The sequence below is a fragment of the Laetiporus sulphureus genome, assembly GCF_001632365.1.
Source record: "Laetiporus sulphureus 93-53 unplaced genomic scaffold LAESUscaffold_78, whole genome shotgun sequence".
NCBI lineage: Eukaryota > Fungi > Basidiomycota > Agaricomycetes > Polyporales > Laetiporaceae > Laetiporus > Laetiporus sulphureus.
This window is the reverse complement of record NW_024468587.1, coordinates 45,777-54,696: the sequence shown is the minus strand read 5'-3', so window position 1 is coordinate 54,696 and position 8,920 is coordinate 45,777. Positions and strand designations below refer to the sequence as shown.

At 56.7% G+C, this 8,920-nt stretch overlaps 3 protein-coding genes across 3 annotated transcripts; 1 reads left to right on the top strand and 2 right to left on the bottom strand.

Annotated features, from left to right (window-relative positions):
* Positions 1-2,675: 2,675 nt before the first annotated feature.
* On the top strand, positions 2,676-5,284 carry LAESUDRAFT_732164 (multicopper oxidase). Its single transcript, XM_040910188.1, has 13 exons — positions 2,676-2,885; positions 2,937-3,005; positions 3,067-3,187; positions 3,247-3,360; positions 3,417-3,480; positions 3,533-3,625; positions 3,678-3,837; positions 3,905-4,099; positions 4,156-4,212; positions 4,272-4,472; positions 4,524-4,640; positions 4,711-4,828; positions 4,896-5,284. The coding sequence occupies exons 1-13, from the start codon at positions 2,703-2,705 to the stop codon at positions 4,949-4,951; spliced, it is 1,548 nt and encodes a 515-aa protein (XP_040758312.1). The 5' UTR covers positions 2,676-2,702; the 3' UTR covers positions 4,952-5,284.
* Positions 5,285-5,440: 156 nt separating this feature from the next.
* LAESUDRAFT_732163 (cytochrome b5) lies at positions 5,441-6,233 on the bottom strand. The gene is made up of 3 exons (XM_040910187.1): positions 6,088-6,233; positions 5,975-6,029; positions 5,441-5,915 (listed from the first exon to the last, which is right to left on the bottom strand). Exons 1-3 carry the CDS (start codon positions 6,135-6,137, stop codon positions 5,679-5,681), a joined length of 342 nt encoding a protein of 113 aa, XP_040758311.1. The 5' UTR covers positions 6,138-6,233; the 3' UTR covers positions 5,441-5,678.
* Positions 6,234-7,940: 1,707 nt separating this feature from the next.
* LAESUDRAFT_535351 (uncharacterized protein) lies at positions 7,941-8,920 on the bottom strand. The gene is made up of 2 exons (XM_040902850.1): positions 8,596-8,920; positions 7,941-8,508 (listed from the first exon to the last, which is right to left on the bottom strand). Exons 1-2 carry the CDS (start codon positions 8,858-8,860, stop codon positions 8,042-8,044), a joined length of 732 nt encoding a protein of 243 aa, XP_040758310.1. The 5' UTR covers positions 8,861-8,920; the 3' UTR covers positions 7,941-8,041.

Sequence of the window (8,920 nt, the reverse complement as noted above, 5' to 3'; positions counted from 1 at the left end):
GTCTTCCCAAAAAGCTTGCTGGAGTATCGACTGGGGAGGTTGTTCTCACAAAGGGCGGAGATCTGAGGAGAAAAAGGTGAAGAGGGACACGACTACAGCTACATGGCGACATCCGTGTCGCCAGCTGAGCGGACCTGGGTGGAGTCAGAGGGGACGTGGCCAAGGGTTGTGCTTGGGTCCCGGAAAGCGGCCCGCTTAGGGCAAGTGGCGGCATCGGCGTGGTGGAGCCCACGACAGTTAACGCAGCGCGAATGATCGCAGGGGGCTGAGGCGGCGCGATTCTCCTGCGCGCACGACGTGCATCGCGAACGGTGCAGTGATTCCAGATGGCGGCCGGCGCAAACACGGCACCGGGGTGGCTTCGTGCATCCTGCAACGAGATGGCCATATCCCCAGCACCTCGTACACTGCCGGAGGCGCGGCTTATCACGCCAGCGCGACGTGGTGACGGGAGTACCGAAGGCGAAGAGGGGGGTCTTGAGGAGGGCGGTGAGGATAGAGCCGTCCGGGTCTTCGAAACCGAGGACGACGGACGATCGAGCACCGTCGATTTGCTCAGGTCGACGTGCCCAGCGCGGGGGTTGGGTGATGCGTAGGCGCGCAAGCGCAGGGTTCTTTATGAGCTCGGTCGACAGAGTCGACGTCGAATGGACATCGCCGCCAGGGGCTGTCCGCGTGCTGACATTGCCGAGAAGGATCCTGGACCATTTGACATCCCTGGAGACATGGTGGTCCGGATCGATCTTGAGGGCAGCACGGAGGGTCGGGAGGTGTTCGTCAACGCGGCGGTATGAGGTGGTAGTGGGAAAAGCCAGGACGATGTTGCCAGAGGAGCTCGGGTAGGCTGCGAGTGCAGTCAGCCCTCCAGCAGTCGGAATTGCAGCCAGTGCTGTATTCACATCGCTGACAAGTTGGGCGGGGGGCGTCTGAAGCAGATGTGCCGGCGCGGAGCTAGCAAAGCGAACTATATACCTCAAAGGCTCTGGCGAACTCTTGGTCTTAGGAGCCTTCGAGGGAGTGGGCGGGTTCGGAGTCATCCCGGGAGGAGCTGGATGAGAGGTGGCGGCTGCCACCGCGTACGAGCGCTTCTTGGGAACGCCACGTACCTGAGGTTTGGGAGGAGGGGGAGCCTTCGCCTGCGACGGGGGGGTCGCATTCGCCATTCGAGTCTCCAGAGCATCGAGTCTGGTGTCGAGGGCGGAGCGGAGGTCCTGGAGGGCCGCCGTGAGGTCGGGTCCAGATGGAGCGGAGGTGGGTGCGGGCTGGTTGGCAGCCGCAGGGGGGGAAGGAGCCCCCTTCCCTGGAGTGCCACGGCATTGTGCGATTGCTGAGTTGAATCGCTGTTTCAGGAGAAGGTTGGGGACGGGGATGCTTGCCCAGTACTTGTGGCCTGCAAGTTGCAGGACACGAAGCATGGTCTTGTTCACCGCGAAGACGGCATCGATGGCACTGTCCAGATCATATAACAACTCAGAGGGACCCTGAGACTGCCATGGTCGGAGAGCCTGGCGTATAGCCAGGGTGAGGTCAGGGGTTGCAGAGGAGATTTCATACAGAGATTCAGAGGGTGCAGGGGAGGATCCCCGGGCGCTAGGCGATGCAGTTGGTGGTTGCAGTTCAAGATCCATGGGGTTGGTGCAAGCGCATGCAGGATCTTGTAAAACAAAAACTAGCAGTGAGCGGGCGCTACCGAAATGTGGCGGTGGCTGAAAACCCTCAGGCCGCTGACTTCCAAATGTATGAGGCCTCAACTTCGCCTCAGATTTCACTACCGCTGCACTTCGAAAGAAACAATGCAGCATGATTGAATCCTTGTCGGCAGGATATACGCCCCATACACCTCTAGATAGCAATCGCCACTTCCTACCTCCAATAGGCCGGACACAAGCCGTACATTGATGTAAATGAGCGAGAAGTATGCGGATATTCAGTTTGGTATGGCTTGACGTCGGCACCACAATCTGGCGAGATAATAGCAGAGATTTCACGACCCTGAAATACATTCCAATGACCGGCAGCGTCTTCGCGATTGGTATGAAAAGGCATGATAGACCCCTGGCGGTACCGGTCCATGTGGACTGCACCGTCCTTCGTGACCTTCCCAGAATGTACCTGGCTTCTCTTAACGTCTAATCGCCTTCTACATGAATTCAGATGCATTCGTGCCTGGCGGCTTCAAGCCGAAGGATATTTTTAGGTGGAGATCAATTTCGTCATCATGCTCACTAGGCGTTGAAGTGGGCAAGTCAGCTGAGGTATGCTCTCACTCAATGCTACGCGTCGGGTAACAAATAATCTCACTTATCCGTGTATCTGTCATAGCTCGAGCAGGACATAAATTGTCTCTGCATTTCGGGGGATGCATTCCTGGCCTTCATGATGGACACCGTCGTCGGTGCCACAAACCATTGGTATGCAGGAGCGCCTCAGCAATTGTCCGCGTATCCCTCATACGTCCGTTCTTTCGGCATGTCGTGAATCTATCTGTACCTTAGACCATGCTTCCGGATGCCTGACCTTAGGCAGATACATTGACATCGCGAATGGAAGATGCTCCTCCATACAATGACTCCGGCCACATCCCAAACAGGACCTGGTATCGGTGAGAAACGGTATAAATCATAGCTCGTTTGCGCCTTTGTCGATTGGCACCAGTGCAGGGTCTCTAGCATCGCCAGGCTCACTGAAATTAGTCTGTCAGCATGTTTGGCCCGTTATACATTGCCAGCTTGATTTCTCTAGGCTCTTTCTTGACTGTTTCCGCCTCCATTGGTCCTGTAACAGACTTGACCATTGTCAATGCCGACATTACGCCCGACGGATTCATGCGGCAAGCTGTTCTCGCCAACGGCGTGTATCCCGGACCTGCAATAGTAGGCAACAAGGTAGAGTACCTTGATGTTAGGCGGTACATTGTTTGAATAATTGGAGAACAGGGAGATAACTTCCAGATCAACGTGCAGGATTCCTTAACGAATGAGACGATGAACATGACCACGACCATTGTAAGAGTATTCAGGATCAAGCATAGACATTTCATGAGTTCATCCACAACTTACCGAGCAGCACTGGCATGGGATATTCCAGCACACGACCAACTGGGCGGACGGTCCAGCATTCGTCACACAATGCCCCATTTCCCCCAGCAACTCATTCCTCTACAATTTCACCGTCCCCAACCAAGCAGGCAAGTATTGAGCTGCTTGCACATCGTTCACGACTCACGGTCATTGTTACGATGCGCAGGGACCTTCTGGTATCACAGTCACGAAAGTTTGCAGTACTGTGACGGTCTACGGGGGCCATTCATCGTATACGATCCGGATGATCCATATGCTGATCTCTATGATGTCGACGACGGTGCGTGATGTGGGTGGTGAGATTGCGAATCTGTTTTTAACTACATCGTCACACAGAGACCACCATCGTCACCTTGTCTGATTGGTACCACCTCCCGGCTCTTCAAGTTCCTTTGCCCGCGTACGGATCGCTTCCTCCACCTTCCACCATCAATTTGACATCTATCTCATAGGAACCCCGAATCCACTCTCATCAATGGCTTGGGCCGTCAAGCGAACGACACTACGTCTCCTCTTACTGTGATCACAGTCGAACCTGGACTACGGTACGTGCCCCTTCCTCAGCACTCACCATCGACGCTCACACCAGCTATCCAGCTACCGCATCCGCCTGATCTCGCTCTCGTGCAGCCCGTACTTCACCTTCTCGATCGACAACCACACCGGGACGATCATCGAGGCGGATGGGCAGAACACGCAGGCGCTGCCCGGAATCGACTCCATCCCCATATTTGCCTCGCAGCGATACTCGTTCGTAGTACGTTTGCATGCTCTTGTTCTGTTATACATTTAATCACACATTCTAAAATCGCCACGATGGACAGCTGGAAGCCAACCAGCCTGTTGGCAACTATTGGATCCGCGCTGCATCTGAGGCCCTGGGCAGCCCAGCAACCCCGCCCGGCTTCGCGATCCTCCGCTATGAGGGGGCACCAGAGGAAGAGCCTACCACGCCCGAAGTCGCGCCTGTCAACCCTCTTGTGGAGACCAACCTCCATCCGCTCACCAATCCCACTCCTGTGAAGATCATCCTCGTATAGCCCTGTATACCTTCTGATCCTGTTCTATATGCCAGCCCGGCGCACCGGGAGACGATGGCGCAGACGTTAGCCTCAACCTCGACGTAACCTTCGTGCGTATCCCCTTGAAGTCTCAAGGAGGCATCGACTCGCTCACGCAGCCGCCGAGCAGGATGCCGGACGGTTCTACGTCAACGGCGCGACGTTCCTCCCTCCCTCGGTGCCCGTCCTGCTGCAGATCCTGCACGGATCGTACACCGCACAGGAGCTGCTCCCGCCGGGGAGCGTGTACAGCCTGCCGATGAACCAGACGATCCAAATCTCCATCCCCGGCGGGCTCCTGGGCGACCAGCACCCTATCCACCTACACGGGGTACGTACCTGCGTCGCGACGGTGTGCACGGGTGTTGACGACGATGCGCAGCACGTTTTCTCTGTGCTTCGGAGTGCGGGAAACGAGAGCTATAACTATGTCGATCCTGTGAGGCGGGACACGGTCAACACCGGGCTGAAGGGGGACAATGTCACGATCCGCTTTCAGGTGGGTTGTTGCTCGTGTGCTGCTGTTATATGCGTATAATGCGGGCCGTTGACGTCCGTGCGGCGGCTAGACGGACAACCCGGGCCCGTGGTTCCTCCACTGCCACATCGACTTCCACCTCAACGCGGGCTTCGCGGTTGTCATGGCCGAGGCGACCAACATGACTGCGGAGATCAATGTTCCCTCCGGTGAGCTTTCGGCGCGCTATCATGCGACATGCACGGTTGCTGAGTAGATATGGTTGTTCGCCCGCAGTCGCCTGGGACTCGCTCTGCCCCGACTACGACGACTTGCCTGCCGCGGACCACTGATTCGAGAGTTCGAGTGTTTGCTGGGTTGATGATCGATGGCCTTTCGTCTGTTTTTGAGGGTCGTTCATTTGAATGGGTCGGTCTATGGTGGTGAGCGCTGCACGGCGCACGCCAATGTCACTACAACATGTACTATACTCCCTGTCGGCACCGACAACTGAGGCCGAGTGATTGTTACAGGGCTTTCTCACCACGCTCTGCCTCCGTTTGCCTGTATTTGTATGTGAGCTCCGTTCCCCAGCTCCCCGCACATCTTCGTGATAGGAAGCCAAGGAGTATATAAACAGAGGGTCAGCTGAAGCTGCTTCTGGCCGCTGGAAGTCAGTTGGCACCGCACGAGGCGGGGGCCGCCACTGCTGCGAGCAACGTAATGGCGATGTCACCAGACAATCACGCACTCACCGTGGTTGTTTACGGTTGGAACTGGAGATCTGTCCTGACACTGCTTTCCCAACACAATTTGACGACCTCTGCCAACGTCGCCCATAGCCCATTGTACTTACCAGTAGCGGAAGTATACTAGTGAGACAGCGTATATAGACTCGATAACTTATGGAAGTTGTACATTGAATGAATGACCATTGCCCGATGCTAATTCCTCCATCGCCCACGGAACCCAAATGCCACAAGCGACCTTTATGAATTACAGCCCAAAACCCCGAAAGATGACCGATGTACGAAATCGAAACCCAATGTGTATATGAGTATGAGTAAAGGGCGCAGTCTATCAGACGTCGTCGCTAGGCGGCGTAACGTTCGTGACGGGCACGTCCTTGAGTTTGCGTAGACGCGGACTCTTGCGGCTCTTCTTGAGTGCTTTCGCACTGACATAGTCGACCTCGCCGAGGCATTTCTCGGGTGGGAGGCTGTCGGTGAGCGCGCGCGACGAGTGGAAGGGTTTGAAGGCAGCGGTGGCGTCTCTACCCGCAAAGTTGAGGAGCAGCCTGACACCGCCCGGGTGTATCTGCACAAAGTCAGGACGCGTGCTCTCTTACACATGCTGCAACTTGAGCAGCTACTCACCGGGAGGAACTCGGTCACATCGTAGACCTTGTTCTCGATGATGATCCAGCACGAGCTAGACGGGGGCACGGGGGTCAGGGCCAGGCTGTATGAGATGAACGAGGTGTGCGCACCTTGCGGTGTTGTGCTGTGCGACTTGCTGGAGCGACCATTTCTTGGACATATCACGCCCGCAGGAGGGCTGCGAGGAACTCGCGATGGCGGATGGGGGGGAGCCAGCGCTCAGGATGGAAGGTTTTGAGGTGGGAGTGGACGGCGCATGTCCCCAGGCTTCCAAGGGGCCGCTCTAATAGGAATTCATCGTTGGTCCTCTTTGAAAATGGGTGACCCGCAGAATGCCTGCTTTCAAACTCCCGCCCAATCACAGTCCTCCATCTTTCTGGACCAATCGCACCGCCGGTCCAATCGGAGCTTCCCCTCCGGTCGTCGCATCACGTGCGTGCCACCGACGTGAGAGCCTGCCATTGGCCGCGCCCTCAATTTCTTCACATCGGGCGCTTCCCTGATACGTACCGAGGACTTGCCACGGGGATATCCAGATATCCACGCATCCACGCGTTGCGAGCAGCATAGCATTGATGGGACAGCTGCCAGCTCGGTGAGAGCGGTCGCTTTGTCGTTCAGCGCGATTCGACGCTGTGCAATCGTTTCAGGCGCTGAACCCAAGCATTCAGGGGTTCCATTCACGCCATCATCCGAATTGCATAACCCGCGTGCCGATGCATGCTAAAGTTGCACCGAGCGTCCTCCTCGCAAGCGCTGCTTCTGGTGCGCTGCTGCATTCTTACAATGGAGATCTCTTTGGCAGCTTCCCCGCGTCCGCAGAGATATTCCCTCGCCATCCATCGGGTTCCTCGGTCCTGCGTTTTTAGATTGAGGGTGATACTGCGGCTCGGTTTCCGCAATGCCAGGTTGAACTTTCCGATCTGCATTGGACGGCCACCATTTCACACATCAATCCCTATTGGACGATAGCTTCCAATAGCCCGTGCGGCGGCTCAAAAAACGCAGACCAGGCCCGTGGTACCGTGGCGCAAAGTCCGCATCTCGTGTGTGATCTCTGCGGAAGATGACCTCGCACGCTGACGTGGCCTTTTCCTGGCGATTTCAGCCCAAGGAGTACAGAGTAACGGCTGTCTTCCTCTACAAAGGCCGATTTATGAGCCTACCTGACGAGCGCAATATTCGACACTTCTGGTACGGCGATGATCAGGGCTGCACAGTTAAAGAAAAAACTGCAAGGTCCGAAAGGCTGCGCGATGGTTTTATACGAAGCGACACCGAAAGCTTAAGCACGACAGCGTAATTCAAATCGGGATGCCGTATTTGACGCTTCCTCGCCAAAGTTTCATATAACGTGCGCGCACATTAACGCTGCCTCGTGCGTTCCCGGCGGATACAGCTCCTTGATCATCATCCACTAACTCTGCACCGTGTCCTTCCTCGAAGACCGCACACGACCAGCGTAGGAAACCATTTCGTTATCGGCTCCCGATGGCCTGAGATGTAGAGATGCTGTCGAATTCTGGTGAAGAATCGGCGCGGCACAAAGTTGCAACAACAGCATTCTGACGATTCGATTTCTGCATAGAATGTACCCCTCCCCCCTTTAACGGTCCATGGGCTGCACTGGTCCTCTTATATGCGCACCTGGGTTGCCCCCTACCGCTAGATCATCCGTTACTCTGCGCCGTTTCTTTCATCGACGACCTGTGATTGCCAATGCACACGAAAATGATGTCGTCCCACAGGTCTGGAAGACCACGTTGCGTTCCGACTTTCGCGATGACCGCATATTTCAACTGCATTCATCTCACATGGTGAGTGCTAGGAGATTGTCCTCTGTTGTTGCAAAAATTATGTAGGCGCCGGCTGACCGTCTGCTGCTCAGATAACCATTCGTGAATCTCATGCGCACGCTGGCAAAAAGGCGGAGGCACTTCGCGAACGACCTTCGCGTACCAGGAATGCCGAAATGATGGTGCGCTCACTTGTTTTTCCATTAGCTCTGCAGAGTACTAAATCATAGTACGTAGAAATACGAGCATTAGATCGATTATATATCCATCAGTCAAACGTCCGTCCGATGCCATTGCAAACCGGGCACGTATCCTCAAATATCAAGAACGTCATCACGCCCGTCCCCCCACACTGCCGACACACCCGGCCACCGATGCGCGGATCGCCCGGCTGCACAACCGCCGCGCCCGGCGGGGGCCTCTGCGCCACACGGACATTCGACGGCGGCCGTCCCAGCAACGGGCGCGGCAAGGGTTCGAGGAACTGGCTTCTGCCAGCCATCTGCATGCGCGACGCGGCTCCGGGATAGCCGCGTGTGCGGCCGAGCGAGGTGGCGCGTTGGGGCGGGGTGAAGCGCGGGAGGGGGCGTTGGTAGGTGTTGCGTGCGCCGTCGTGCGAGGCGGATGCGTTCCAGGGCATGTAGACGATCGGGCCGGTGAATGGGGAGCTGTATCGCTCCCAGCATTTGAGGCAGGGCATGGAGGGGTCGTTGCTCTGGTAGCCTGTATTATGGCCTGGCACATATGTACACACGCATTTAGAATAACTCCGTCAGCTCGAGTTGCGGTGTGCGGTATACATATGCAGATTGTGTTGCTTACATTTGTTGCATTCGTACCCAGATGGGTACACCAGCACCCGTCCGTGCCGCAAGAGCGGATGGCCAGGCGTCGGCGTCTCCGTCGGTTTGCCGTCGTCTGGCGTCGGACCGCTCGACGACGGCAAGTTCGGATTCGAGCTCGACGCTGTCATCGTCTCACCCGCACCCGCACCCGTACCCGGAGCCCCCGCGCCAGCCGCATAAAAGTCCCTCGCAAAGTCCGACATCGGCTGCGCATCGTTGTTCGGCGCGGAGAGGGGGCGCATGTGGCCCGGCCGCCACTGCGACGGATGCCTCGGCGGCGCGCCGACGCCCAGGCCTGGTCG

What these genes read in the sequence shown, in the direction of transcription:
- LAESUDRAFT_732163 (XM_040910187.1), bottom strand. Translation starts at nt 6,137, where the DNA reads ATGTCCAAGAAATGGTCGCTCCAGCAAGTCGCACAGCACAACACCGCA. An exon ending in GCACAGCACAACACCGCAAG is followed by an intron (nt 6,030 to 6,087) that starts GTGCGCACACCT and finishes GCCCCCGTCTAG; the next exon opens with CTCGTGCTGGATCATCATCG. An exon ending in ATGTGACCGAGTTCCTCCCG is followed by an intron (nt 5,916 to 5,974) that starts GTGAGTAGCTGC and finishes GACTTTGTGCAG; the next exon opens with ATACACCCGGGCGGTGTCAG.
- LAESUDRAFT_535351 (XM_040902850.1), bottom strand. Translation starts at nt 8,860, where the DNA reads ATGCGCCCCCTCTCCGCGCCGAACAACGATGCGCAGCCGATGTCGGAC. An exon ending in TGGGTACGAATGCAACAAAT is followed by an intron (nt 8,509 to 8,595) that starts GTAAGCAACACA and finishes CATATGTGCCAG; the next exon opens with GCCATAATACAGGCTACCAG.
- LAESUDRAFT_732164 (XM_040910188.1), top strand. Translation starts at nt 2,703, where the DNA reads ATGTTTGGCCCGTTATACATTGCCAGCTTGATTTCTCTAGGCTCTTTC. An exon ending in ACAGTCGAACCTGGACTACG is followed by an intron (nt 3,626 to 3,677) that starts GTACGTGCCCCT and finishes CCAGCTATCCAG; the next exon opens with CTACCGCATCCGCCTGATCT. An exon ending in ATGTCACGATCCGCTTTCAG is followed by an intron (nt 4,641 to 4,710) that starts GTGGGTTGTTGC and finishes TGCGGCGGCTAG; the next exon opens with ACGGACAACCCGGGCCCGTG.